This window comes from Radiomyces spectabilis (genome assembly GCF_025331425.1).
Source record: "Radiomyces spectabilis strain NRRL 2753 chromosome Unknown BYT42scaffold_3, whole genome shotgun sequence".
Classification (NCBI taxonomy): Eukaryota; Fungi; Mucoromycota; class Mucoromycetes; order Mucorales; family Radiomycetaceae; genus Radiomyces; species Radiomyces spectabilis.
The window spans coordinates 1,855,074-1,881,510 of NW_026251928.1; the positions used below are offsets into that span (position 1 = coordinate 1,855,074).

Here is a 26,437-nt window from a genome sequence, read left to right on the forward strand (position 1 = left end):
TTCGGTCTCGCTAAACTGTAGAATGGTTTGAAACAGACGAGATTGTATAATGGAATAGGCAATATTAATCACATAAAAAATTGGTATGGACCAGTTGTATCGAATGGCTACAATAAGTGTGTTTCCTTTTTCTCTTTAATTCAAAATAAGGAAAAAATCGATGGGTATGTCCAAATATAAAAAGGGAATGAAAAATAAAAAATAATACATATATACACATCTACGTGAATGTTTGGTTCAACCAACAGATAAACAGGAATACAGATGCAGGGGAGGAAGGGACTTCAAAAAAAAAAGAAGCCAGAGGATAACAAATGAACAAATGAGGGATAAATAAAAAAAGAAGAAAAAGAAAAATTTAAGAATTGAAATCTTTGATGAGGAGCTTGATGGCGTCGATGGTACCAAAAATGAGACCAACAAGACCGAGAAGAACGATAAGTCCGCACCAAGCGATTTCGTAAAAGGGTTTGTTTCTGAAACCTGTCAAACGGAAGTAAAAGATGACCGGGAAAATAAAAATCAGTGCGCAGTTAGCAAAGGCACCAATTAACGACATAAGATCGCCAAAGTATGGTGCTTTGCAAGCGACGACACCGATGACGACCATGACGGTTAGTCGCAACATAGCGCGCAATACGAATTCCCAGATACGGCCGAAACGGTCGACGGTGATATTCAGCATTTCTTCAACGTCCAGCGCAAACGATGTGACAAGAATGGGCGCCGCAGTAATTACGTGGACTGTCATTAAGACCAAGCAAATGATTTTGGGAACACCATCAGGGATAGAGTTATACACAGGGGACTTGACATCGGTGCCGTAGATGTAGTAACCTGGGACAGCACTGAGGAAATACATGAGAGCACAAACGCTCAGACCGGCAGCCACGACCTTGGGCCATTGCTTGGGTTTTTTCATGGATGCTTCCACATGGGGATAAACGACGTTGCCACCAAAAGAAAATGAAATCGTGGACAGAGCAACAGGGAATTGATCCCAAATAACAGGATAATGCGTAACATCGACTTGGTTCTTTTCGTCGATACATGCCACCACAAGAACGATGAGGACGACGACAAGCGTGGCCAAGGCGCCGAAAGCGCTCATGAAGGCGACTTCTTTCATCGATTTGACAATGACAAACGGGACGGCGACAATGGCGCAAGAAATGATAATCCATGCTGTATCGCCAATGTCTCCAACTGTGCCTCTGCAAAGTTGACTGAGATTCTGGCCGGAAAGCACCATGTATAGAATGGGCGCACCAAGAAGAATCCAAGCGTTGAAGAAGAATGTGACCCAACCGCCAATCACACCGAATGCTGTGGTGGCGATATCTTTGTAGGTGTGGAGACGTTGTTTAGGTACGTACAGACATCGTACCAAAATGATACCGGTATACTATAGAATATGTTATGGAAATAAGTAAAAAAATTGGGTCATGGACTGTATTCAAATCTTTAGCACGTACAGTTGACATGGTCCACGCCAGAAACAGAATGAGGAGACCAATCCAGCCACCTTGACTCAGAGCGGCTGGTAAGCCCAAAGTACCCGTGCCAGCAATGACACAGACAACATTGGCAAATGCAAGAAATGCGCTTCCGGCGTGTTCGCGGTTGATGTCTCCGTCTCCACCGTATTCGAAATTGCTATCTATTTATTTTTATGAAATAAACAAACAGAATCAGTTTCTGTTGGTCATCGTTTGCGCCACTGCGAAGTGATATAGACACAAACCACTATAAGCATCTTGGACGATAGACCCGCTGTATTCACTTGAATGTTTTTTCTCTTCCACGGACATATTGAGTGAAAATTTGGTTTTGAAGAGGGATGTGGAAGGGTTATTGATGCGACGCGGAGAAAAAAAAAATGAAAAAGAGAGAATTCAGGAAAGAAAAAAGTTGTTAAAGGGTTTTTCGGTTTCTCTTTTTTTTTTTTTTTTTAACTTGTAATCTGACCATGCGAAAAAGTCGCTCTAATTTATATAGTGAAGGTTTGCCCTTTTTTTTTTGGTGCATTTTACAAAAGCGATAGCTCATTGGTTTCATTTGGATGATTTGGACCTAATGCCAAGTTTGGTTGGATGAGCATTTCTTGAGTCATATGAGCCCTTCACACAATAGGTGCTTATTTCAGAATCCGCACGTCAATTTTTGGTTCGACCATCCTATCTGAACAATGAGATTAGGTTTTCCCACCCCCATCTTACTGCTTTGTTGCATATAGTCTTTGTCATACTCTAGGGTATTCTCTCTAATCTGGATAAATGACCCTTATCGATCACGCTGATGGTGCAAATAAATATGACATAAGGAGATAAATAGACTTCTGCAGTCGCCATGCATTCGTATCATTACGAGCGGAGACTGCTGTGTTTTTATTTTACGCAGCCTAGTTCGGAGGATCAACCGACCGGGTACACAATGTGTATTTGATTGTCCTCTCACCATCATCGACCCATTCATCCATAGAATCGTGTGAAATGAGGGAATTTGTCGTGAGAAAACTGAACGACCTTGATAAGGATGATGGCAGAACTTCAAACATTTTCCTAAAAATAGAATATGACCCGATATGCATCCCCACTGCTGGCGGGTATGCATGCATTCATGGGGTAGACTGGACCTCGTCTTGGTTACCTTGGTTTGCCTTTTCTTTTTTCCCTTTCGCATCTGTCTTACCAATTTGTTTCACCCTTGCTATTTCTCCAAGGATTTTTTTTATTCCCATGGATCCAGCAAATGAAACATATAGGATGAGTCTTTTTGTCTGTACCCAAATATGGGAAAATAAGAACGATATCCATGCGGATCATCTATGGTCTCTATCTTACATGATCACTATGCATGTTACCTTTATTCGTACATGCCCATTATGAACAAAACTATAATTCAATTACATAGCGCCAACTTGGCGCGTTTTCGTGGGCATAAGTGTCGTTTTTGTCTATCTATTCGCTCAAATAACCGCTGAATGTGAAAAAAGATACCCTTTTAAAGCAAAAATGATGTCAATCGACAATCATGGAAAAGGAAAAAAAGAAATATAGGGGAAGAACACGGCTTTATCGCGATACCCATAAAAGTTAGCATTAACGAGCTCCCAACCTAACCAGTGAGCTAGCGATGCTTCTCACGCTTCATCAAAGTAACCTGGGAACTTTTTGTTCCAAACTTGAATCAGTCACGAAAAATCGCCCGATCCTGGAGATAACACCATTTCCAGCATCATTACCCAACATGGCAAAAAGAGGATGACCCAAGAAAAAAGCCGCCGTGTTCATTTGAGTTTATTTCTGTTTCACCGTGGCATATCTTTAACTGACATTGTAAAGTTCTTTCTTTTTGCATGAAATAAAAAAAAATCATTCTCGGTAATGTCGTTTTGTTCGCTTACCTCGCTTGATTGAACGTTTCAAAACGCGTGGATGAAACTTGATGAAATGTACTAAAATGATCCCAAGGGATTACATACTATCGCGAATACCACGTTTCTTTTTTTTTCCAAAAAAAAAAAAAGGGTAATAGGCAAAAGCCACGCAGCAATTTTTCGGCCATTGTTCCACACAAAGGTAAACATTGCAATTATGGCAACTGCATAACCATTTGTTCAGCCACACAAAAGAGTTTGCGACATGTTTCGGCAAATCCTTTGCACACGCACACTACATGAATGTTATCGTATACGATCTAAGTGAAATCATGATTCATTACCAAACATTTCAGTTGATGCGCGACGACAAAGAACTCCAAACAGCTTATTATTTTACTGGAGTCTGCGTTCTGTTGTTACACTACATACGGCAAGTGCCCAATTACCAATGTCGGTAACCTGGCAGGGAACCGATCAAAAAAAAAAAAAAAAAAAAAAAAAAAAAAAAAAAAAAAACCAGAAACCATATTCTACATGTCAAAGTTCAAATCATACATCAAGTTAACATCAGCTCAGCAAGATCAACTCCTGAAGAAGGCTAAACATTCCAGCATGACAAACGCACATCTCGCAAGAATGACAATCTGCGAATGCTGATGGGAGCGACAAACGGGAGTCATTGTTATTGGAAAAGCCAACCTGCTTGTTTTAAGAAAAAGGTACAGTACAAATTAGTGTGAACTTCAATGTACATCGCTCACCGTATTTGCATGAAATAGCATCTGGCTGCCTTTGGCTTTTCCTTTTACTTTCATAATGCAACTGCTTGGATGACGAGGATATCTTCAAAGTTTACCTTCGCTGCTTTGATAAATCAATCCAAGGTTTTGATCGAAAGGTGATCCTGATTTGAGATAATTTCGCAGGACGCACGTGTGACTACACTCCTACCAACATTGAGCTCCCGTACTTGCCTCCCAATACCACAGCAAAGCTTTCAGCCTCTTGATGCTGGAATTATTCAAAATTTCAAAGTGCACTTCAAGTAAGTGCTGTTTCTATTGGGATTCTGTTGTCAATTAAATACTTATATTGTTTACTCCAATTATTAGGAATTTGCAGTACGAAAGAATTCACCGCCAAATCTTGGCAAGAAAATAACTCTGAAAACGTGGCCAATGATAGCAACCTCTTTCGTATTGACATTTTGACGGCAATGCGATGGTCGAAGCTTTCTTGGGGCCAGGTCAGACAAGAGACCATTAGCAATGCCTTCAAGGTTATCTTGGGGCCAGCTACGAGGGTGGAACCTGTAGAAAACTTGCCTGAGGTTGAAGCCTTGAGGCCGAACATTTCAGAGATGTACGGATTCGATGCAGCCACTATTTCTCTCGATATCAATTTTTCTGAAGAAGGAGAACCGCCTCCCTAAGACCAACCCAGTCCAAACAACCCATGATGAAAAGTCTGAGCCCGAAATCGATATTCCACAACCTCCAAGATGTCTCCGCGCGAGGTACTTCGCCACCTGCAAGTTGTAATGGACAACCTCGATGAAGAATCCTGGGAGGACAGCTTGAAAATGTTCGCCGGAAATTGCAAACACAATGCGAAGCGAAACAGGCTAGGTTGGATATGTTTTTTTAAGCATAAAGGCAGATAACACAATAAATATTATAACTTACAGAATTTTTAAAGAGGCTAATATTTTGATACGTGAAGACAAGTGAGGTTTGGAAATTCTTTAGCGCTTGGAGACCGATTGTCCTCGATCCAGCGGTGATAAGCGATATTACTTTCATGGAGGGACAGATGCGGGAAACGAACAAAAAGGTATTGATTACCGAATGGCTCGCTCTTTTTGTTGAGGGGTCGTGTCTACACGATCAGATACAGTAGCTCATGTTATGATCTGTCTACCTAATTTCGGGGATCAGAAGAAGCCGTAAGAAAAAAAAAACTACAAGATGAGGATACCGTCGATTTGACTTGGTCTCTACGACAATTTTATAGGGCTTGACTGATTTTGCTGGCCATAACAACAGGACTTGCATTGCATGAACTCCCCTCAGACCATCGATCACAGACAAGTTGCTCCAAGCGTTCTTAGTTCAATTGGCGTAATTTAATTCTGTAGTGTTATGCGTACAGATTGTGCTCGCCGAACGTCAGTATGTCCATTTTACAATGCGTTTTTTGATGGCTTGTTTCCAAGGGCTCTTCTGTAATATGAGGTTCTTCTTTTGTACAGCATTCCTTTTCTCGGAACTGAAACACTTCAATTCTTTGGGTTGGATCCTGTGATCAATGCAAACTTGCTTAAGCGGTACGCGCTTTCGGTCATATTTCCGTATGGCTATTGTTTCGTCGATGTAATCTCTTCCTATAAAAATCTTAGATGACATTTCAAACGTATCGTGCCATGAACGCAGCTGGACGTGAGGCCAAATTATGATGAAGGCCCGCTTCCACCCACTACTTGTTATGTGTCTTGCAAAAGCTATTGTAGACTCACAATTATCGGTATAGACTTCGCCAATGTCGACCGATCATATAAAGCAGAGACTCTGCTTGCATGCATATACATATCGCGGTTACAAATCTGGAATCAAGTAATAAAATAAAATATAAAATAAGAGACCTGTTTCTAGTGCGATAATGAATCGATGTGTCCCATTTTTACCCTTCATCGAAACAAAAACCAACTCAAAGCCATCGATTGCCGTAAAATGGCAGAAAACTTACAATAACCACTTTGTTTCGTCACAAAAAAAGAGAAAAAAGAGGGCAAAAAAAAAGTCCAAACTCGATGCTGATTGGCTAAAAATTTCCCAGTACCACCGGGTAATAAAAAGGTCCCGCCGAGATTTGAACTCGGATAATGAGATTCAGAGTCTCATATGCTAACCATTACATCACGGGACCATATACACACCATTGCATCATCATGACATATATGGACCATCAAAAAAGGTCATTTCCTTTGAAAGTTACATATTTAACTTGCTCAAATTCTTTATATAATAATAGTAAAGTAATAGAGGCTAGTTGCAGCGCAGAAACAACGTCTGTAGGATACGGAAGTGTGGAGATATTGGTGTTTTATAAAATATACAAAATGCGGAGAAAAAACAAGCATCCAGTCATAGTATGGCAGCGGAGTTTGGGTCAATATTGCATTTTTGCAAATCTTGCTGATGTGCTGTGAATGAGTTGATCATATGCTAAAAAATATTAAGTCGACGGAGTATAAGTTTTCTAATGCTTATATGCCACACAGTGGCTAGGTCTCTAAAAAGTAACTAGAACAAAGAAAAATATATTTGATCTTATGAAATGTCCCAGTGTAAACTGATAAAAGCTCACCAAGCGATTGATACATGGTCACAAAATTGTTGACCGGGTTGTCAACGATTACTACTACAAAGAGCACACATCGATAGTATTCCAAAAGAAAAGTCTCATCTCATATTAAAGTGGTTTCTTGGATTCCTTCAATGACGCTTACAATTATATATAAACTAGATGGTTGATTTTTCTTGACTTTAACTTAATGATGAGTAATAATTTTCTTCTCACTTATAAATATACAGTGAGACGGAAAGGTGGTGACACTTGCCTGAAATGAAACTCTGGTATTTGTAATGAGGATGTCTTTTTGAAAATTGCATTGTGAGTCGAAGCCCTGTCACAAAATTCGATCGCACGTGATGAAAAAGTTCAAGTTCCCTTTGAATAAAAAAAAAAATTGGCGACGCAGTATTAACGTCCTTGACAGCGCCATGTCTTCCGAAGTCACTCCAGTGCCTGCCGCATCGGCTGAAGCTCCAGCTCCTGCTACCAAGGATAAAAAGTCAAGTGGAACAGACAAACAGAAATTGGACAAGTCAGGCGCGGAAAAAGCCGCCAAGAAGAAAAAGAGAGATCGCCAAAGGAAAAAGGCGAAACGTGCCAATCGCAAAAACGTGCTCAAAACAAAGGTCGTCGTTCGAAGACTGCCCCCCAACTTGCCAGAGGAGACATTTATGAATGCCGTCAAGGCTTGGACCGGCGATGACGTTGTCGATTACAAATATTATGTTCCTGGCAAAATCAGCAAAAGGTAATTATCCACAACAGCCGTCCATTCAATCGAGTTTTCGTTAAGAATCCTAAATCCGCCAATGTTTAGCAAAGCGAAGCAACATGTGTATTCTCGAGCATACTTCCACATGAAGTCCATGGAAGCTGTTATTGAATTCCATCGCGGATTTGACGGGCATATATTTCTCGACAATACAGGTATGATAGCAAACCATTTTTTTTCAAGGGAAAATTTGTCATAAGCCGAGCCTTTATTGATTACTGGTTACAAGGAAACGAAAGCAGGGCGGTCGTGGAATTTGCTCCCTTCCAGAAGCTCCCCAAGGAACACAAGGCACCGGATACTAGGCAAGGCACCATTGATAACGGTGAGTGGCGACACATGCATGCTAAATCCTGCGGCTCCGTATGCTCAAATTTTCCACTGCGAACAGATAGCGATTATTTGAATTTCCTGGAGGCTTTGGAAGCCGAAAAAGCCAAACCAGCCGAGGTGGCCGCCGATGTGAGCGAAGGTGGATCGCAGATCGAACGCTTAGAGAACAAGTTGGCCATGGTGTCTGGTAAGCAGAGGAGAATGGTGGTTATTTCTTGGGCAATTCGAATCTCACACCGCTACCCAACTATGTGAAATTAGCTCAAGCATTAGCAGCCGAGCGTGCGAATAAGCCAACGACGACGCCACTGCTTGAACATTTACGAGCGCAAAAGGCAGCCCAAGCAGCAGCGAAAGCGAAAGCCCAGGCGGCCAAAAGTGCGGCGAAGAAGGTCCTCAAATCGAAAGGAGCTCAGTCAACATCTTCAGGCAGAAATTCTGCCGCCTCCAACGCGCCCAATGCTTCGCCCTCGGAAACGAATAAAAAGTCAAATCGCAGGGAACGGAAAAAGAAGAAAGAGGAAAAGAAAGGTCCCGCAGGGACCCCCGAGCAACCAACGACAGAAAAAAAGGCTTCAGGCACTAAATCAGAAAAGACAGGCTCCAGCAGCAGCCGATCGAAAAAAGAAGGTCGAAAACGGTCTTCCAAAAACAAAGAAGGAGCTGCCTCACAACAAACCAGCGGTAGTAAAAACCGATCGGAAAATGGTCGAGCCAAACCACCGGTGGTCAAGATCCTCGGTCGTCCCAGCACCAACACTGAAGCATCGCAAAGTCCAAACGAACCTTCGTCATCCAAACGGTCTGGCTAAAACGAATGAAGCGTATCGTACCATTATTCACTCGCATTCCTTTCTTGTCGATCCTATATCGAGGAAAGGCTTTTGTCGAAAGCTTTTTCGAATCCTACGTTTCGGCGCTGACAGTATTTTTTTTTGTACTGTTATCCCCATCGGGTTATTCACGGGAATAATCACTGATGATATGCGGATATTTCACAGGTCCACTAGTGTGTGTATAGGGATTTGCTTCCTGCCATCGGAATGTAGATCTTGAATAAACTAAAAATGTCATGCACTTGTAAGATAACAGCAAGCTAAATATTTGCCCAACAGTTTGTATGGAAACATAATGGTGATGAGTTAAACTTGATATGAGCCAGGAACAATAGTTATGGCAAAGATGGTCCTCAGCGAAATTGAATCCATGCAGCATGATTTCACAGTCACCTACCCAAAAACTCGCGTTAAAAAAAAAGACCCTTTCGATTTTCCTGTAGCTCCAACCCTACTTTTGATGCAACCTTTCAGTACCCCTCATCGGCGTGATTCACGACGTTTTCAATACGGCAATGCAACGCCAGCGGATCGGTACTCTCAGCGCGACACTACCGATGTGACACGGTTTGAAGTGCTCTCGAATTCGTTGTCAGCCGTGAGCCAGTCCTTCTCAACGATGCACGGCCATTTTGAACGCCTCAAAGACATCAATGATTCCTTGAACAGATTCAATAGCGCTTTTGGTGCCTTTCTATTTGGCATGACAGCCAACAGCACAACGGTTGATTGGCCACAGGTAGGTGACTGATACCTTGGGTGGTCGCACCATTTGTTCATGTTACCGTGTGCCTAGGCGCCAGTGAAATCATCTTTTGCAAACAGGACCGACACACGGGCACGTCCATCTACCAGTAAGCGTTCCATCTCGATGCTGCTGTCAGATTCGTACTTTTCTCTCATTGTTCAAACTTGCTTCTAGTGGAAAACGCATCATCGAATCGAGACAGACCACGAACGTCCGATACCGGACACGCCACACACGCGATGCCAAGAAAAAGAACCATTAAAGAAAGCAATGCTGATGTGGATAATGGAAAGCCAGGAAAGAAAACACGAGTATTTGTATCCAAGGTAAGGATTCTGCGAGCGATCCACGCATGCTGAAACTGATTTTTTTCTGGCAGATCAATATTAGTAAAATCATCGATCGGCTTCCTCTAGATTTTCGAGAATCCACGGTAATTTACCCATATTGTCAGCTGTTGCCAAGGGGATCAATTAATGAATGTGGATGTTAGGAACGTACACAAAATCTTAACAAGATTCTAAAATTACTGCGGTCGGAACCTGATGGATTGTAAGTACTACAGACGGTGTTATCAAACAATGGTGATACTGATATTTCGTCAAAAAAAAAGACATCTCAAGACGATTGTAAACAAGGTGAAATTACCGCAGTATAAAGTTACAGAATGCTTGACAGCACTCGTACACACCAAAGATGTGACAAAGCAAACTCAAAAGGTACCAAAAAAGTTACTCGTTCGATATATCCTTGATACGTATCTCATGTTGATGTTTAGGGTCAGCTTGCAGTTTACAAGATGGATCCTCATCGCTACGCATCGAGCGTTACAAGTGCCTCTGCGCGATCATAGCGATTACCTGGACTATGGGATTATTTTACAGTGTCCTTGATTCTGGACATGATGGTGAACTGCACGTTATGGCTCAGATTCACCATGTCCAGATATCCGTGCTTGTCAGCGTCAGCGACTTGCTGTTTTTGCTGCCTGGGTGTGAATTCATCAATTTGCATTAGATTCATATAGTTATTCTTCATATTACACATCTCCATTTAATAGTATTTATAAAATGCTCGGAAAAAAGATCCTCTGTATCTTTTTTCACTCGTTATCCTAGTTATTTGGAAGAAGCAGGCCTCACAGTTTGAATTCGTGATCCGATGAGGATGAAAGAAACGCGGTTTGAATTTTTCATCCGTCACAGCGGCCGTGACTCTAAATGGCAGCCCGAACGCTTTTCTGGACAAAGCATGCTTCAACACTAGCAGCATCATGGCCGGCAATACCACGTTTTTCTTGCGGGAAGCAGACAATTATATAGGTTCGCAACATTATTCCCTGCTTCATTTTACATGGTATTAAATAAATGGGATGCTTAGATTATGACACCTTTTTGTCCGATGAATTCGACGCAAACAGTTATGCGAACACCATCGTGAATCAGTCAGGTACTGGCGACGGCAGCGATATCGGCACGGCCCTCGCAAAACTATCATTCAGTATCGATAGCCTGAATAAGCAAATTCAGGAACAGGTAGATACAGCTCAGCATAGAAAGAAGTAGCTGAAAAGAGGCATTATCAGCTGACGCAAACGTCGATCAGGTCACGGACAACTACGAAGACTTGCTGGGACAAGTAACTGGGATCAAAAATCTGGAGACAGTATTGGCGACCGTCAAAGCCAACATCCAGGAATTAAAGCTGTCTCTGCGAAAGTGAGTATTGACATGGAACCGTTTACTGGGGTAAATGATCATCATAGCTAAATGGTCATGTATTATTAGATTGGTCTCAAAAATTAAGGATCCGTATCATCAACTTCAAAGCTATACGACACAGCTCGAAAATCTGCAACAAACGTGCGAATTGCTGAGGCGGCTCCATCGCTTTCTACTGCTGAAACGAAGACTGGAAGGGCAACTGCCATCGACGGAGAACACATCTATAGAGCCTGATAGTATGGCTGGACGCGACCTCTCGGCAGCGGCATTAACCGTACACGAACTCGGTAAATGAAAGGCTTACCTAGCAAAAGTGCAGGAGCTCATCGTCTGTGTAAAACGATTCTAGAGACCATTGTCAATGAATCCGATTTTGAAGGCATCCATATCGTGACGAAAGAACTCGCATTCATAGAAACCGCTCGGCAACGAGTTGAAAGCGAAGCGGATCGATTACTCAAAGATGGAGTTAATACACAGTCGCAGGCAAAGATGGCAGCTGGTCTGCAAATATTTCATAACATGCGGCAAATGAGCACTCGAGTGCAGGAGTTGACCAACGGAATGCTCGACGACCTCGCTCGAAATATCAAACATGTCGTTGATATGCATTCGTTGCAAAAAGAAATGAAAGGTCCGGCGTCTTATCCATCGATGCATATAATTCGGTCTAATGCTTAGCTTGATGTAGGCAATCATCCTAATGTGCGACGGACGAATAACGAACCCAGCTTCGGTAATCAGCAAGCATTAGCGCAAGCGATATGGGGTCGTATGGAGACATTGATGCAGTCCATGAGTGACAGTTGTATCAAGGTAAAATTTTTTGTCAATGTATCCCTTGGGTCAAATAACATGGAAGCTGACCAGTGCGATTACAGATCTACGATTTGGAAAAAGTGCTCGAGATAAAGAAGGACTCGCTCAGTCAAGTGACCTTTTTGGAGGAAGTGGCCAAAGTAAATACGCTCTCTTACAGAGTTAATGTGTGCTATTTAACTCAATTGTATACCCCTTTCTACTAGATGTTCGACGCGACCAGTCTTGTCAGCCATTTTTGGCGCGTATTATCGGCCACTTTTGAGCGAGAACTTAAAGAGGCCACCAAAGGTAATTTAGCAATTTTTTAGTCAACTACTCTTGATCCGTTGACTGAGCCATGGCTACCACAGTCTCGACCTTTTTGCAAAACACCTTTGTCGGCGGATACCCCAAATTGCTCCAGTTGCTTCACGAATTCTTCTCCAGAGTCGCAATCCATAATGGCACCTCATTGCACGATTATGCCCAGAGGTAGAGACACCTTTCTTTGCCATCCGATTTGCAAATGCTCATGTGATAGTAACGTTTTCCTTTTTGATAATTTAGCCCTGAATACGTCATTATGCTACGCAGCTTCAACATATTTGAAAGCGGATTTTTGGCTAGATCATTGACAAGAATGCATGATACGATCAATGCAACGTTCCCTGCTCACGGAGGATTGTCGAGAACGGCTCCCGGGCGTCAAAGTATATTGACTATTACACGGGTCATCGAACAGTAAGTCGTTAGCAGTAAAGAGGATGATATGAAGGTATAAGCGTTCTTACCGCGATTTATCCTATCAAGCGAATTGGAAACTGCGGCTTTCGAGCCCCATTTAGCTCAAGCCGTGGCAAGAAATGTGGTCAAAACGCTGAACATGTTTTGCGCCAAGTGCGAAGCATTGGTAAGAGTTTACAGTTGCACGAATTTGACAGGCATGCCCTTGGTGCTAAATTCGTTGTCTAGATACCGAATACGGATCAGTCTGTTTATACAGCTACGCAGAACAATACCATTTTCATGAGCCTGAGCAGGAAAATTGAGCTCATCAATATTACATACTACATGCATCAGTCCATATGGAAAGTGCTAGAGGAATACCCAGAGAAGATGGTGGACATCATCATCAAAGGATCTGAGGTGCGTGGCAACACAGTGATAGCAGTATATGTGTCTCTAATTTCCATTTCAGGAATGTCGGCGGGTCATGCTTTCCATCGGTCAAAACTTGGTGGATGGTATCAAATTGGATATATTACGGGTACTGATACGAATGCATCAAGAAGACTTTTCGGGACAAGCGAACCGCAACTTCAATCCAATGGAAGACGATTCGGCAAGTGCCTATGTCAAAGAACTTGCCAAACACATCCGTTACCATCACAGCCAGATCCTTTCTCGGTTGTCTTGCGGTACAGAACCAAAATCATGGTAAGTAGTTGTAAGGTTATGATTATAGATCAGCAAAAAATGTAAAAATGCTCCTGTAGGGTGCGTCAAATCGGGAAATACATGCTACATGTTTTTGTTTTCCAAGCAAGCTTGATATCGCCTCTGAGCGAAGCTGGCAAACTGAAGCTGGCAGGAGATATGGCCGAGATTGAGTTTATCACTAGCTCGTTCTTGAGTGATTATGGTGTGAGGATTGAAGAAATTGGGGATGAGTATAAAGCCCTGCGTGTGCTGAGGTAAGTACAAGGCAGTACAAGATTGGCGTTATCCCAGGCTCATGGAATATTGTACGCAGACCTCTGTTATTCCTGGATTCCGTGCAGTTGACAGCTGCTCATCATACGGCGGGGCTTTCAAAATTGGTGCTGATCCATCATTTGGTTGTGCGATCGCAATCGTCGACACCTCGATTGGCGTTGCCATATTCGGTATATGACCTATCGCCGCGAGAATACATGGAGTGGATGGAACGCTTATCGGAACAGGAACAAGTGTCATTGGCGGTGGATGCCATCACCAAAGGCAGTAACTTGACGGCACACGAATTGGAGACAATCCCCGAAAATCGACTCATCATCGAAATTGCCGAGCAACTGTCCTCTCCCTCCATCTAGAATGGACATCCCCGCTGCTATTTTCATTGTGCATAGCCCATCCTATTTACATAATTAAGAAACATAAACCATCCTATTTTGTGATAATGAAGGTTTATAAAAATTGCAAAATATCAAAACCTTGCTTCGTCGAAATGGTTCAAATGGCTAGCGTCCCTATCATGACAAGGTGTGTGTCTGAGCTTCAGTGCACTTTATTACTCATGAGTATTATTCTCGACTTTTAGAAAAGCCAAGCCATACTGCACCTTTCAGATCGGGATACAGCAGAGATACCAGCTCAAATCCTACCATCGTATATACACATGAACAAACCAATTATCATTTTATTCTAAATGGAGAAAACAACAACATCTATATTTTTTAATCGTATGAGCATTCAATGCACAGTACGGCTCTATCGCTTGATTATCAAGTTTAAGCAAAAAAAAGGGTTACACACGCCCATGGCACATGAGAACAGCGTAATCACAAAAGCAAAGCGATATTGTTTGTATAAACCGTTTGGAATGGCCATAGAGATGTAGAACGCTGTTTTGTACACTGTGGATACAATACAAAACCATGTATTGCTCTCTTTTTCTAGCATTTCCCTTGCCTTGTACAGCATATCAAAAAGCGCGAACATTCAGGCGGATCAAACCCAGAAGACGTCTTTCATACTTTTTATGGCGAAAGCATGATATATAGATAGAAAGAGTAATGGATAGCCTTCTGAAATCGGTCTGTCGGTCTGTATGGAACGGCTAAAAAGTGATTCACTGGCTGTGCAACGATAGACAGAGCACACATACACGCCATGACTCCGACGATGATGCCATGGTTATACGAAGATGTGAAAGGTTCATTATCTTGGGAGAGGGACAATGGCAATCTAGTAATTCATTTCTGAAATCGCCCCATGAAAAAGAACAATGAGCCGAGTAAATTGGAAACAGTTCAGTTTATGGATGTTGACACGAGCTTTCGCCATCAATAAGGAAAAGTAACAGTGCTACACAAAGACATTTTTTTTCCCATTTTGCTTTTTTTTTTCTTTGGCGGCACGGCAACGAAAACTTCTTTATCTGTTGTCTAACTACGACAACAAAGTGAATACCTTTTTCCAACGACCATCCTGCTTATTTTTACCTTTTTTATATTACTTTTTTCGATCAACGGGCGTTTGACTATTACACTTACAAGTATCCGTAACAATCGCCTTGTCATCCACCGAAGCGTGTCCGAATCTTGGTGTTGATCATCGTCTCCATCCACATTTGCAACCGTGCGATTGATATGCCTGTGTGTTCTTGATATAAGACGTTCTCTGGATTTTTTTCATGTCATCTTTCCGGATTTTCTTATAACAATATCCGATTTTCCCTCGTTTACCCCAGTTCCTCATCCCACCCCCTATTTATATCGTTTATTTAAGTCCTATTTCAATTGTGCCATCCCTCCCGTTAAAAATACCCCACACGGACACCTCGCTTTTTTTTCCCTGTGTTCTCTATTTGTTATTGTTTTTATCATGAGTTGGCAAGAGTGGCGTGGTCCACTCACGGTGACCGCTGTAACACTGATGATCATATTCATGGCATACACTTCACAAATCTTCGTCTTGTGGAATTACTTGGGTGGTCCGACGTTACACACCTTCCTCATCCTCGCTCCGTTCAACGTTTTTATCATCATGATATACATCAACTACGCTTTAACCTGCCTTACCGATCCGGGATCCGTACCGTCGAATTGGGTAAGCACCTCTTCAAAGCTGACACAGTCGTCGAGGACAGACAGACAGAGAAAGCAGAAAATGTTTTAATCACTACAGTTACGAACAGATCCCAGACCATCATGTACTGGAAGTGAAACAGTCAACTCACAGACCACGCTTCTGCAAAACCTGCAACAACTATAAACCGCCTCGAGCCCATCATTGTCGGATATGTCAACGGTGTGTACTCAAAATGGACCATCATTGCCCGTGGGTGAACAACTGCATTGGTTTCGCCAATTACTGCCATTTCTTGCGATTACTGTTTTACGTCAACGTCACATCGATTTATTTATTCGTTCTCCTGGCGTGTCGATTGGCACGTATCGTGGGGGAGATGCATGATGTAAGGGTTATTTTTGTTCGTTTCCACTTTAAAATAAGTAATAAGAGGAACGAAGCATCTCATTCAAGAATCCCTATTTGTTTTTATTTTCGCAGTTTCATGTTCGACCATCTACGCAAGAGGCCGCATTTTTATCCATCAACTTGGTGCTGTGCACTGTTGTCCTGGTAGCCGTTGGTATATTGGGTGGATATCATGTTTATTGCGTTGGCACCAACACCACCACCATTGAAAGCTGGGAAAAAGGTCGAACTCTGACGCTAAAAAATCAAGGAACCATTCAAAAAGTAAGATCAAGATTTTAAAAAAAAAATAATCAATCAACGATCTGATGCGAATTTTTCTGGCTTCAGGTAAAATATCCATATCATCGAGGCATCATGAATAATGTTCGAACCGTGCTCGGTCCACACGTACTGTTCTGGTTTTGTCCGCGACGTATGGTTGGAACGGGATTGGACTTTCCGATCAACGTGAAGCATGTGATAGAAGAAGAACATCAAGAATTGAACAGATCATCTCTCTACTCAACCTATACTGCCCGGAGTGAGATTGCCGAGATGCAGTCGATAACACATCCACCTAGTGGCCATACAAAGACTTTGGACGTCGTAGAAAAACTGCCACATATACCAACCACTCCAGGCTCCATTCTTACTTTTGCTTCAGCGTCTACCCTTGTCGATTCACACGCCAAATTGCCAATGACAAAAGAAGTGGCCGAGCCATAGAAGCCATCAATTTCCATCCTTTCCGATTTCTCATCCACCCTTTTCCCGCCATCTCCTTTTATTCCTTACCATTGCTATCCTCCTCCTGTTACTCATTCACTTTTTCTTTTTCCAATGTACATGATTTGATCATTAAATAATTTATCTCTTTTATTTTCCGCGCATACAAAAGCTTCCCTACCTATTGTTCTGTCTACGATGGATTGATCGGGGCGGAAGGTCCGGAAAAACATAAATGTTTCCGAGCATTCAACACCTACGCGCTCCCAATTGTTTTTATTTCTCGGAATTATACAGCGAAAAAGTAAAATAAAAAAATTGGTATATAACTCGAGTTTCCCTTTATCATCATTTACATGTATCCTCGCCCAACCCATGTCACCTCCAACAGTGAACATCCCTCAACGAAGACAACCACAAGAATCAATGTTTCCTTCACCTCGGCATCCAACGTCCACAAACTCCACTCAAATCCCGGTATTGTCCATGACCAACTATCGCCGACATCGCGGAGAACCCGGAGCCTACAGCGATATGCTCATGCCTGTCAAACCAGTCTATAAACTAACATGCAAGCATTGTCACACCATTGTATGCTCACGTGGAATGAAAGCAATCTTACTGGCCGACGCTTCCGTGCAGCTTTTCAGCACCGACACTCCATCACCATCGTAGGTGCTTCTTTTTTTCTTTTAATATGGTGCACGTTGCCAATTGCACATTGTCATTTCGAAAACCCATAACTGACTGAAAATTTAGCGTATATCTACTTGACAAGGACTATCTGACACGAACTTGTCATTGTCGCATTCGCGATGTTTCTTGTACACTGTGGTAACTATACAACGACACTATTTCAGTTTCCTGCCGTGTCTTTCTCATTTTTCGTGTGATAATCACTGCATAGTGGTAATATCATTGGATATCATGTCGTATCGCCATGCCATCAGTGTCTCAAATCGAGCAACAATGGTCATTTCTGGATGTTTCATTCACAAGCGTGCGACTCTATTGAACGTTTGACCGCCACTGGCAAAGAGCTTCTTATATGGAACAACTTGCCCGGCCCAGAAAAGGACATCGAGTTCTTGATGAGCGGCACTTTGCCATATGACCAGATATGTCGGTAATCTTGTAACGGTTTCCCAAGCCGGAGCAAATCACATATTCATCTGTCACTTATATAACGTAATCGAGCACTTAATGAAAAGAAAAAAAAATATGCCAAAACAATGGATGAGCCTTTTTTCTTTCTATTCTTGTAAATTGATCTATCAACAATAATTATAATTTCTATGCTTCCATCTCTCTCCAGCTTGCCGTTTCCACATGCTCCACTTCACGATGACGGTAGGCTTCCATGGATAAGAAAGCGGTTTGCATGATTTGGCATACATCGCCATGAGCCACCAGCAAAACCACTTTTCCTTGCACCTTATTTTCAATCTCATCGAGAATAAACTGCGTGGTGCGATCACACACGCTGCTGGGAGATTCAACGCCTGAGGAGCTGTGTTCTCCATGATCAGGTCCCGTAGCATCGTCGGCCCAACAGGTTTTGTAATTTTCGTCGCTCTTCATGTCATAGTCGCCATAGAAACGTTCTCTGAGTGACAGGTTGGGAGTGGCGGGCGCAATATTCAGTGACAGAGTTTCATTCAAAGTCGACCGGAAAATCTCGGCTGTTTGACGTGTGCGCAAAAACGGCGAGCAGAAAATAACGATTGATTCATCGGTCAATGGTGACCCTTTGGAAGTCAAGTGTTTGACCAAAAGCGATGCCGACTGCAAAACATAGGACATGACACAGTTAACAAACAAGGAACTTTAATAAAAGCTGGATTCCCATTGAAGGTTTGTCATTGCTTGCTTACCGCCTTGACCTGTTCCTTGCCACGATCGTGCAAACCCCAACCGGTGCCCAGGGGTCCTTCTGCTTCCGGAATAGCAATGGCAGGATCGGAGCAAATCAGACCGGCATTGTTCGCCAAAGAAAATCCGTGGCGAGCAATAACGTATCGATTCTTGAGATTGGTCGGCAAATGATTGTAAGTGGGTCGACTCATGATGTCCAAAAAGCGGTTCATTTTTTCATTCGCTAATGATGGTACTCTATTAATCAAATCGGGGTTGCAAAATTCAACACTCCGTAAAGCTAATGCAATTCAGCTATATAAGAACAAGAGATCCGATAACAACACCAACACCAACGACAGCAAGTGATGCAATCCATTATTGTTGTTTACTAATCAATTGTGGTGAAGTTGGATGTTACATAACCTCTTACGGCTTTTAGAAAGAGAAAAAAGTTGTTCGATCTTCGCCATGGACAATGTTGGAGCAAAGCGCTTCTTGACGGTCTCCGGTTGTGCCGCTCGAACACAGACCCGGTCAAAGCAGTCCAAAACCTTGAGAATATCGGGTACTTTATATATCAAACCAGGTAACTCGTTGAGGCTGTTTGGGACTTTGATTGTTGCCAGTGGAATCATCGTATAGAGGCTTGTCGCAGGTAACGTCAGAAGATAAAACACAACAGATCGTCCAATGATTTGTACAGCGAGAATCCCATCAAATTGCTGGCTGTCGAGAGCATCCTTGCAAAAACGGGCTACCTTGATCAAGTCTCTGCAAACAACATAGTGATCATCACCTTGTATCGCAGGTTTAGCTTCACCATAGGCCAAAGTAGTTGCCCATCTGACACCGCAAGATTTGGTGACACTCATATCCGGACGTGTGCTTGAAGAATCTTTTGCTTTGGCTTCCAAGGTAATTTCATCTAGCCACCGCAAGTAGATATCATTATCCGGATCATCAAACAGACCGGCCAAGAATGGATCAATAAAGCGGGAACAAAGCTCCATCTCGTTTACATTTTCTTCAATGGCAACAAGGGGTAACTTCGACACTAGGTTGGCGATCGTTTTGGCGATCTTCTTCTCCATGGTTGATAATGGCATAGATTTCAAGATGATCTCAGCCTCATCCCGGCTAATCACCTTATTGAGTAACTGATCAAGGGTGCTACTGAGTTCCGTGGTTGTCCTGAGAGGAATGGGTTGACGTTTAATGCCGTATACTTGCTGGATATGCTCGTCCGTCATGCGCCATTGTTCGTAAGCAAAGAACGGTTTCACCTCATCTGGGTATTTGCACCCGTCAAGGAGTAGCACTGATGTGGCTGATAGCGCCAAAAGCAGATTATCTTCTAACGACAGCTTCCACTTGTTCGCTTTCATCGTCATCTTCATGTTGTGAAATGCTACCGACACATCAAAGCCGTTAATGATCAAATGCTCGCCCAATGGCTGGTCGAGAGTCACACCGTCTAGGCAAAGAGCCTCATCAGAGTGTCGTTTTTGGCCCATCGTGTCTGAAGCCGGTATGGATTGACTGCTGACCACGGATGCTTCTGAAGGGGTGCTGCTGCGGCTTTGATCGTGCTCATGCTGCTGACTGGGGAGATGCTCCTGGTGGGTGGTCACGAAATGCGCTTTCAGAGCAGCCACTTCTTCAAAATGATTGTCGCAAACAGGGCAAATACTTTGAATTGAAACAGTCTGATTCGAGGGAGCAGAGGGTTCGCTAAGGTACATGTACAATTCGCTGTTGTGCAACCGTGGCCTTTTGATGCGGTTAGGAAAATCGAACTCGTGGACCTGACTAAGGTGGCGCCGCAGATTCTGTGATGAGTTGAAATTTGTATGGCAGTCATTGCTCATGAAGCAACGATTAACGATGAATACGAGAGTTGGCTGTGACATGTAAGAAATGGGGAAGACAACAATCGAAAATTAACAGAATGCTAAAGAGAGACCCCGCCCCTCCTTTTTTGAAGCCGACAAATACTGTTTATTCCAAAATTCACCGTAGGGATTTGGAAAATTACAAATTAATGGCGCAAATTATGATACAAAAAAAAAAAAGAATGGCAATATAAGAAAGACGTAAAAAGAAAGTTACCGTAGGAATTCGAAATCTTAGTTTTGCACGCCCTTATGTCACAACCCCTTAGGCGGACCATGAAAAGGAAAATGTTGAAAATCAGCAAATATCCAAAGTTTTCATGAGCCTGACTTGATCGTTTCACATCGCTTCAAAACACTACATTTATTATGCCTGATATCATCGTTCAACCGTACATTCCCTTTCCTCCTGTATCCACATTGGAGGTTACTGTATATAAGAATATATTTAAGAAATGTCCTGGCGAACTTTGCCGTCACCTGGATATACAATCAATCAGACACTTACCGTAAACGATGAAGAAATTGGCCAGCATAAGCCTATAAAAAATCGATGCGGTCGCTTGAAAATTCTTTACGTCTGTCATCGCAGTGGCAAAAAAACTGTACGCGACGATCGAACGGCAGGCGGGCAATCTTGAAGGCCTAGGAACCCTCAAAAACCAAGCAAGAAGATAAATTGCGAATGTCGCCTCACAGTTACCTGCTATGTCTGTGATCCCCAGCTGGCACAATCAGCTGAAAATGACCTGCCTGCAAAAAAAGCGCAACAGATACCTTGACCGCCTGGTATACATTCTTGTTAAGGACGTCCATGAGGATTTCAGGAGCAACATTCGCGCACAGTGCTCAACATAGGCAGGGGGGGGGAGGCACAACGAATGGTGCGCGCCAGAGAAATTGCCGCTGAAGCGATTAGTCCTCTTGTGATGTACGATATGGTTACTATTTTAGAGGTCGATGATAATGATCGCGCCGCAGTATATTCAGTGCAGTTATGTTCCAATGAGACTCATTATGAAGAATCGATCGCAGCTGCAGCTGCATGGATCATGAACAACATAAATTGGTGCCTGTAAGCATATGTATGGTGTTTAGGGTTGCAGAATGAATAATAAATACAACAAGACAAGTGAAATACGTTGAGGCTCTTTGTATATTTGATAAAGATAAAAAAATCCTTCCGACTTTACAAGTTAAAGTCTACTCTAGTTTTTATATCATTGATTCGTGTATCTGAGATAGATGATCGGAGTGTGGGCTTATTAGTTATAAGCTACTGACATTGACGTTGATCTTCAATTTGTACATTGACAAGTGAGGTTCTGTCATTGATCGTAGATTCGGGATTGGGATTGTTTAGTACCTAAATGGGTCGAGTAGCTAGTTTAGTGGCAGATTTGGATCTATAATCGCTTCATTATTAAGAATCGGAACGATGTGATGGAAGATAATTGGGTCATAAAGTGTATCGCACTCAGTCTTATTCGTCATGAGTTACGGCTAAAATACTACAATATGCATCTGATCAAGAGGATTGACGAAACACTCATTATTACATAGAGCTGGTAAGTTAAAAGAAAAAGAAACTGGAGCACTCCATTTTAATCTATTCAAAATTATATGCCTTTTAAGATAAACTTCACTATGGTGACATCCGGATGTATCAGCCGCAGAATGTCACTTCTGAATCCGAAGCCACGCAGCCATAAACGATACCAGGTCCGTCACTAATTTCCATTCAAAGAAGTAGCGGGACAATGAGAAAGGGCAAACTTGGATAGCATGAGTATGTGTTATGCACTGATTACGGGAGGATCAGTGCAAGCTGGACAAGAGGGTGGTGTGAAGTGCTTTCGCAAGACAAGGACAAGACAAGACAAGAAAAGGAATAAAAACAGGAACAAGAAACAAGAACGAAATCGGAACAAGAATAGAAACAGGAAAAGAACCAAGACAAGGACAAGACAAGATGGAGAACAAGATAGTACGAGAGAATACACACAATTCTTGACTGAGGTTTATTTCATAAAAGAGATCGGGTATTTATACTAAAAGATGCGAAACAGAATAGACAACGACAATAAAATAAAATAAATAAATGAAATGCAGAGCATAACATGAGGTAACGCATAGATCAATAAAAGGAGGAAGGACAACGATAGAGAAGAACACAAGAGCAAGTATAGAAGTAAGCGCATGGACCAGCATGGCAACAGTGAAGGAGTGTGCTTGGACCAATAATGCACATGGTCATGCATTATCGCCAAGACAACGTGTGCGCGGGAATGGTCATGACAGTATGATCGCTAACATCAAGTGTTCAAGAATTCCATCGAACTTTGACATCACTGAAGAAGATCTACTCAGATGTTGCAGTTGATAGAGTCTTGCAACAAAATAACAACAAGACAGCGCGCACATAGTCTCCTTAAACTCAAACCTGCATACTCAGCCACGATAAATGGAAGGAGCAGTAAACAATGCATGAAAAAAACCCAGCCCGCAATTTAGCAGTCTCATTTTAAAAAAAAGGCAAAAAAGGTGTGACAGCGATGATAACCTAGGGCAAAAAAGTGTGACAGCGATGATAACCTGGGCGAAGAAAGTGTGACAGCGATGATAACCTAAGGCAAAAAAGTGTGACAGCGATGATAACCTGGCCAAAAAAGTGTGACAGCGATGATAACCTGGCCAAAAAAGTGTGACAGCGATGATAACCTGGGCGAAGAAAGTGTGACAGCGATGATAACCTGGCCAAAAAAGTGTGACAGCGATGATAACCTGGCCAAAAAAGTGTGACAGCGATGATAACCTGGGCGAAGAAAGTGTGACAGCGATGATAACCTAAGGCAAAAAAGTGTGACAGCGATGATAACCTGGGCGGAGAAAGTGTGACAGCGATGATAACCTGGCCAAAAAAGTGTGACAGCGATGATAACCTGGGCGAAGAAAGTGTGACAGCGATGATAACCTGGCCAAAAAAGTGTGACAGCGATGATAACCTAGGGCAAAAAAGTGTGACAGCGATGATAACCTAGGGCAAAAAAGTGTGACAGCGATGATAACCTAGGGCAAAAAAGTGTGACAGCGATGATAACCTGGCCAAAAAAGTGTGACAGCGATGATAACCTGGGCGAAGAAAGTGTGACAGCGATGATAACCTAAGGCAAAAAAGTGTGACAGCGATGATAACTTGGCCAAAAAAGTGTGACAGCGATGATAACCTGGCCAAAAAAGTGTGACAGCGATGATAACCTGGGCGAAGAAAGTGTGACAGCGATGATAACCTGGGCGGAGAAAGTGTGACAGCGATGATAACCTGGCCAAAAAAGTGTGACAGCGATGATAACCTAGACAAAAAAAGGGTTATCCTCGACGTCACACCTTTTCTTGCCTACCTCCTGAAAACGAGCTTCTAGCTCTTCTGTCCACAAAGCGCACTTACTCGGCCGGCCTTTCGTTCAGAAGCAAATAGTAAAGACACTACACATACTGTCAGCGTTTCAACATAAACAAGCATGGCTATCACTCCTCTCAAAAACTGACGTCAGCCAAACAGGAATCCAAGGGGCTATCGTTCTGCCTACAATGAAAGTTACCTGCACCTCCGGAAATAACTATGTTCATATCATGGTTGCCATTTTCTCACGCTTTGGTATTTTGTGTACGATTTCAGGCAAGTCTTCTCTTCACAATTATTGCCAAACATTTGGCCATGGAAGTTAGGTAAGATGATCTTTTTCCCAAGATACATGAATATGAAATCATGAATTATACTGATGTACTCCTTGTCCAACGGTCATTGTAGGAGCTTAAAATCCGATTCGTTCTTTCAATTCGATGCAGCCCCCCGAAAGAAGAAATTCTCTTCTTCCTTTAGCGTCCGCATTATTTGTTTTAACAATGAAATACGGCGTTGGGAGCCCAAAAACGATCAAGTATTGCCCTTTTTTCTTTACTTATCATATCATCTTCCCGTCTTTTACCTGACTTTTTTTACTATGAATATTCCTGCCGATCTCTCGCATTTCGAGCTTCCAGAAACATATCAACTCGGAACGGACCCAATCACCAGACTGATTTTGCAAGAGCAATGGACCGCTGATGCTGTACAACAACATTACTAGACGTGGTCCCTGGGTCCCACGTCACCATCAACGCTGGCCTTGACTCTGGCGGCTTGTACGTTCCTCGGTCCGCCGATTTTTTGAATTCGCCACCTGTATTACTTGACTGTCTGGAGACTCCATGGATCTTGGCAGCATAAACCGCCTTGGCGTTTACCGTCAATATCGTGCGCGCCCACTTCTGGTCACGGTATGCGTCGATACCTGCCCGATCCGTGCATTCCCAATTGCAACCACACCCAGAAAGGCCATATTGCCGACTATCTCTATCGACGCACTTTGCCAAGGAGTGCCTTCTCTTATCGAAAAGGTCCATCGGTGCCTTCGCGGGAATCGAAAACACCGACAGTTTGGATCCTCTATGGGGTGGATTCATTTTCTTACTTCCGGTCAACGACGAATCACCAATATTGAGCGGTACGGTGACCAAATTATGCAACACCTATACCGCCTTGCCAAGATTCGGAACCTAGTATTGTTCAATCTCATAACGTCTGTAGTATAGATAGGACTTACATGCCACTACATAAAAATTGCCTCGGTTCAAGCAGTTAAGAGACACTAGAATAGTGATATATCATTTGTATATTTAAATCGCGATCCCGATTATTATTATTCTTTGGCACCATATTATAGAGATCATTTCTTTTGAGAATAAAAATAAAAAACAAGACTCACCATACTCATGTTTCTACCCATCTATACAACAACGTCAACGGAGTTATGAAGTGGGTTAGAACACTCTGACATCGATCATCGGCTCGTTATTCCATATCATCCTCGGGCAACTAGAGTACCTGAAAAATGGATCCACATGATGAAACAAGGCATTGTCAAGCGTGTTAGGAGGAAGTCGGTCACGTCCGTGATCCCTCGACTTGGTTGACTTCTGAAGAAATTGGAAATAAGTAATCTTTTAGCTTATCATCTGAAATAGCACACAGAGAAAAGTACCTAAAGTTGTCTGCCCCTGACAATAAAGATTGATCGTATAAAGAAATCCAATTATACCATGCAGTTTAAATAAAGCCGTTCAACCCGTTCTTTTCATTTTTCATTTTTCTTTCATCCTATTGTAAAAACGTTTATTTAAGCAAATTCCTCCCATTCCCAAGCGATTGCAAGGTGCTGAGGCGGACGGGTGGTTTACGGCGTGAAATTTGTAATAGTCGCTTTTCCTTAGCTGCTTCGAGCTTGATGGTCCTAAGCAGGTGTCACATTTTGTTTTTGGGTAAATGCATGGATTGCTTTATCTACTTTTTCTTCCACTCTATTTCGTATCTTTACATGTCTTTGACACCTCGTAAAAAAGTAAAGCGAGAAGTTCTTTAATTGATCAACCCCAATAAAAGCCAGCGGGACTAGATATTTATCTCAGGTAAAATCAATAGCACATCAAGCGCGCAATTAGCTATCAACTTGAAGCACGCCCGTCTCAACAACAGCCAGCCTTTGCCCTGATGTTCGCCCGTCGGCCAAACGAGTTCTCCGGTGACCAAAAGCCTTCATACCACACTATCCGTCGCAACGTGAATGCCACAGACCGCATCGCACAGATGGAAGAACTGGTGCTACCCGCTATCTGTGACCGCATAAATTCATTGCATGAAGCAAACAAAGACAAATTTGGAGGCAAGCATCGCATCATCCAAGATTTCCCGTAGGCAGCAACAAATATCCAAGGTTGATCCCAAGTATGA

At 42.6% G+C, this 26,437-nt stretch overlaps 11 protein-coding genes and 1 non-coding gene across 12 annotated transcripts; 6 read left to right on the forward strand and 6 right to left on the reverse strand.

The window, feature by feature from the left end:
* Positions 1-358: 358 nt before the first annotated feature.
* BYT42DRAFT_543903 (transmembrane amino acid transporter protein-domain-containing protein) lies at positions 359-2,232 on the reverse strand (the record flags this gene model as incomplete). The annotated part of the gene is made up of 3 exons (XM_051565725.1): positions 359-1,405; positions 1,476-1,660; positions 2,220-2,232. The coding sequence occupies 3 exons, from the start codon at positions 2,230-2,232 to the stop codon at positions 359-361; spliced, it is 1,245 nt and encodes a 414-aa protein (XP_051426448.1).
* Positions 2,233-4,294: 2,062 nt separating this feature from the next.
* Positions 4,295-4,920, forward strand: BYT42DRAFT_241831 (uncharacterized protein). The gene is made up of 2 exons (XM_051562673.1): positions 4,295-4,427; positions 4,495-4,920. Exons 1-2 carry the CDS (start codon positions 4,391-4,393, stop codon positions 4,812-4,814), a joined length of 357 nt encoding a protein of 118 aa, XP_051426449.1. The 5' UTR covers positions 4,295-4,390; the 3' UTR covers positions 4,815-4,920.
* Positions 4,921-6,235: 1,315 nt separating this feature from the next.
* BYT42DRAFT_t46 lies at positions 6,236-6,307 on the reverse strand. Its single transcript has one exon. It is a non-coding gene; the product is annotated as a tRNA-Gln (tRNA).
* A 779-nt stretch (positions 6,308-7,086) lies between these two features.
* Positions 7,087-8,937, forward strand: BYT42DRAFT_560779 (Smg-4/UPF3 family-domain-containing protein). The gene is made up of 5 exons (XM_051567274.1): positions 7,087-7,484; positions 7,554-7,663; positions 7,738-7,833; positions 7,900-8,028; positions 8,103-8,937. The coding sequence occupies exons 1-5, from the start codon at positions 7,165-7,167 to the stop codon at positions 8,651-8,653; spliced, it is 1,206 nt and encodes a 401-aa protein (XP_051426450.1). The 5' UTR covers positions 7,087-7,164; the 3' UTR covers positions 8,654-8,937.
* Positions 8,938-9,113: 176 nt separating this feature from the next.
* On the forward strand, positions 9,114-10,540 carry BYT42DRAFT_560781 (uncharacterized protein). The gene is made up of 7 exons (XM_051567275.1): positions 9,114-9,416; positions 9,474-9,531; positions 9,600-9,751; positions 9,805-9,858; positions 9,919-9,977; positions 10,039-10,144; positions 10,204-10,540. The coding sequence occupies exons 1-7, from the start codon at positions 9,138-9,140 to the stop codon at positions 10,276-10,278; spliced, it is 783 nt and encodes a 260-aa protein (XP_051426451.1). The 5' UTR covers positions 9,114-9,137; the 3' UTR covers positions 10,279-10,540.
* A 111-nt stretch (positions 10,541-10,651) lies between these two features.
* BYT42DRAFT_560783 (Golgi transport complex subunit 5-domain-containing protein) lies at positions 10,652-14,146 on the forward strand. The gene is made up of 15 exons (XM_051567276.1): positions 10,652-10,747; positions 10,806-10,960; positions 11,031-11,143; positions 11,213-11,436; positions 11,499-11,783; positions 11,841-11,965; positions 12,031-12,108; positions 12,175-12,259; positions 12,322-12,442; positions 12,518-12,691; positions 12,761-12,860; positions 12,923-13,096; positions 13,149-13,387; positions 13,447-13,644; positions 13,704-14,146. Exons 1-15 carry the CDS (start codon positions 10,699-10,701, stop codon positions 14,020-14,022), a joined length of 2,439 nt encoding a protein of 812 aa, XP_051426452.1. The 5' UTR covers positions 10,652-10,698; the 3' UTR covers positions 14,023-14,146.
* Positions 14,147-15,075: 929 nt separating this feature from the next.
* BYT42DRAFT_560787 (DHHC palmitoyltransferase-domain-containing protein) lies at positions 15,076-17,188 on the forward strand. The gene is made up of 4 exons (XM_051567277.1): positions 15,076-15,760; positions 15,849-16,127; positions 16,223-16,414; positions 16,481-17,188. Exons 1-4 carry the CDS (start codon positions 15,536-15,538, stop codon positions 16,856-16,858), a joined length of 1,074 nt encoding a protein of 357 aa, XP_051426453.1. The 5' UTR covers positions 15,076-15,535; the 3' UTR covers positions 16,859-17,188.
* Positions 17,189-17,398: 210 nt separating this feature from the next.
* On the forward strand, positions 17,399-17,988 carry BYT42DRAFT_491724 (protein FAM72; the record flags this gene model as incomplete). Its single annotated transcript, XM_051564098.1, has 3 exons — positions 17,399-17,529; positions 17,618-17,692; positions 17,766-17,988. 3 exons carry the CDS (start codon positions 17,399-17,401, stop codon positions 17,986-17,988), a joined length of 429 nt encoding a protein of 142 aa, XP_051426454.1.
* Positions 17,989-18,151: 163 nt separating this feature from the next.
* BYT42DRAFT_611667 (histidine phosphatase superfamily) lies at positions 18,152-18,924 on the reverse strand (the record flags this gene model as incomplete). Its single annotated transcript, XM_051571536.1, has 2 exons — positions 18,152-18,643; positions 18,733-18,924. The coding sequence occupies 2 exons, from the start codon at positions 18,922-18,924 to the stop codon at positions 18,152-18,154; spliced, it is 684 nt and encodes a 227-aa protein (XP_051426455.1).
* A 183-nt stretch (positions 18,925-19,107) lies between these two features.
* BYT42DRAFT_491575 (uncharacterized protein) lies at positions 19,108-20,112 on the reverse strand (the record flags this gene model as incomplete). The annotated part of the gene is made up of 1 exon (XM_051564091.1): positions 19,108-20,112. The coding sequence occupies one exon, from the start codon at positions 20,110-20,112 to the stop codon at positions 19,108-19,110; it is 1,005 nt and encodes a 334-aa protein (XP_051426456.1).
* Positions 20,113-20,319: 207 nt separating this feature from the next.
* Positions 20,320-20,625, reverse strand: BYT42DRAFT_469808 (uncharacterized protein; the record flags this gene model as incomplete). The annotated part of the gene is made up of 1 exon (XM_051563550.1): positions 20,320-20,625. A coding segment is annotated over one exon (306 nt), but the record flags the coding sequence as incomplete, so codon positions are not given.
* Positions 20,626-22,603: 1,978 nt separating this feature from the next.
* Positions 22,604-23,085, reverse strand: BYT42DRAFT_560792 (uncharacterized protein). Its single transcript, XM_051567278.1, has one exon. The coding sequence runs from the start codon at positions 22,866-22,868 to the stop codon at positions 22,659-22,661; it is 210 nt and encodes a 69-aa protein (XP_051426458.1). The 5' UTR covers positions 22,869-23,085; the 3' UTR covers positions 22,604-22,658.
* Between the last annotated feature and the right edge of the window lie 3,352 nt (positions 23,086-26,437).

Excerpts from the sequence above, each read along its gene's own strand:
- BYT42DRAFT_560787 (XM_051567277.1), top strand. The coding sequence starts at position 15,536 with ATGAGTTGGCAAGAGTGGCGTGGTCCACTCACGGTGACCGCTGTAACA. Across the intron at positions 15,761-15,848 it reads GATCCGTACCGTCGAATTGG|ATCCCAGACCATCATGTACT; the intron begins GTAAGCACCTCT and ends AGTTACGAACAG. Across the intron at positions 16,128-16,222 it reads TCGTGGGGGAGATGCATGAT|TTTCATGTTCGACCATCTAC; the intron begins GTAAGGGTTATT and ends TTATTTTCGCAG.
- BYT42DRAFT_560781 (XM_051567275.1), top strand. The coding sequence starts at position 9,138 with ATGCAACCTTTCAGTACCCCTCATCGGCGTGATTCACGACGTTTTCAA. Across the intron at positions 9,859-9,918 it reads TAGATTTTCGAGAATCCACG|GAACGTACACAAAATCTTAA; the intron begins GTAATTTACCCA and ends TGTGGATGTTAG. Across the intron at positions 10,145-10,203 it reads TGACAAAGCAAACTCAAAAG|GGTCAGCTTGCAGTTTACAA; the intron begins GTACCAAAAAAG and ends GTTGATGTTTAG.
- BYT42DRAFT_560783 (XM_051567276.1), top strand. The coding sequence starts at position 10,699 with ATGGCCGGCAATACCACGTTTTTCTTGCGGGAAGCAGACAATTATATA. Across the intron at positions 10,961-11,030 it reads ATAAGCAAATTCAGGAACAG|GTCACGGACAACTACGAAGA; the intron begins GTAGATACAGCT and ends AACGTCGATCAG. Across the intron at positions 12,692-12,760 it reads ATTACACGGGTCATCGAACA|CGAATTGGAAACTGCGGCTT; the intron begins GTAAGTCGTTAG and ends TATCCTATCAAG.
- BYT42DRAFT_560792 (XM_051567278.1), bottom strand. The coding sequence starts at position 22,868 with ATGCATGACCATGTGCATTATTGGTCCAAGCACACTCCTTCACTGTTG.
- BYT42DRAFT_560779 (XM_051567274.1), top strand. The coding sequence starts at position 7,165 with ATGTCTTCCGAAGTCACTCCAGTGCCTGCCGCATCGGCTGAAGCTCCA. Across the intron at positions 7,834-7,899 it reads GCAAGGCACCATTGATAACG|ATAGCGATTATTTGAATTTC; the intron begins GTGAGTGGCGAC and ends CACTGCGAACAG. Across the intron at positions 8,029-8,102 it reads CAAGTTGGCCATGGTGTCTG|CTCAAGCATTAGCAGCCGAG; the intron begins GTAAGCAGAGGA and ends ATGTGAAATTAG.
- BYT42DRAFT_241831 (XM_051562673.1), top strand. The coding sequence starts at position 4,391 with ATGCTGGAATTATTCAAAATTTCAAAGTGCACTTCAA. Across the intron at positions 4,428-4,494 it reads AATTTCAAAGTGCACTTCAA|GAATTTGCAGTACGAAAGAA; the intron begins GTAAGTGCTGTT and ends TCCAATTATTAG.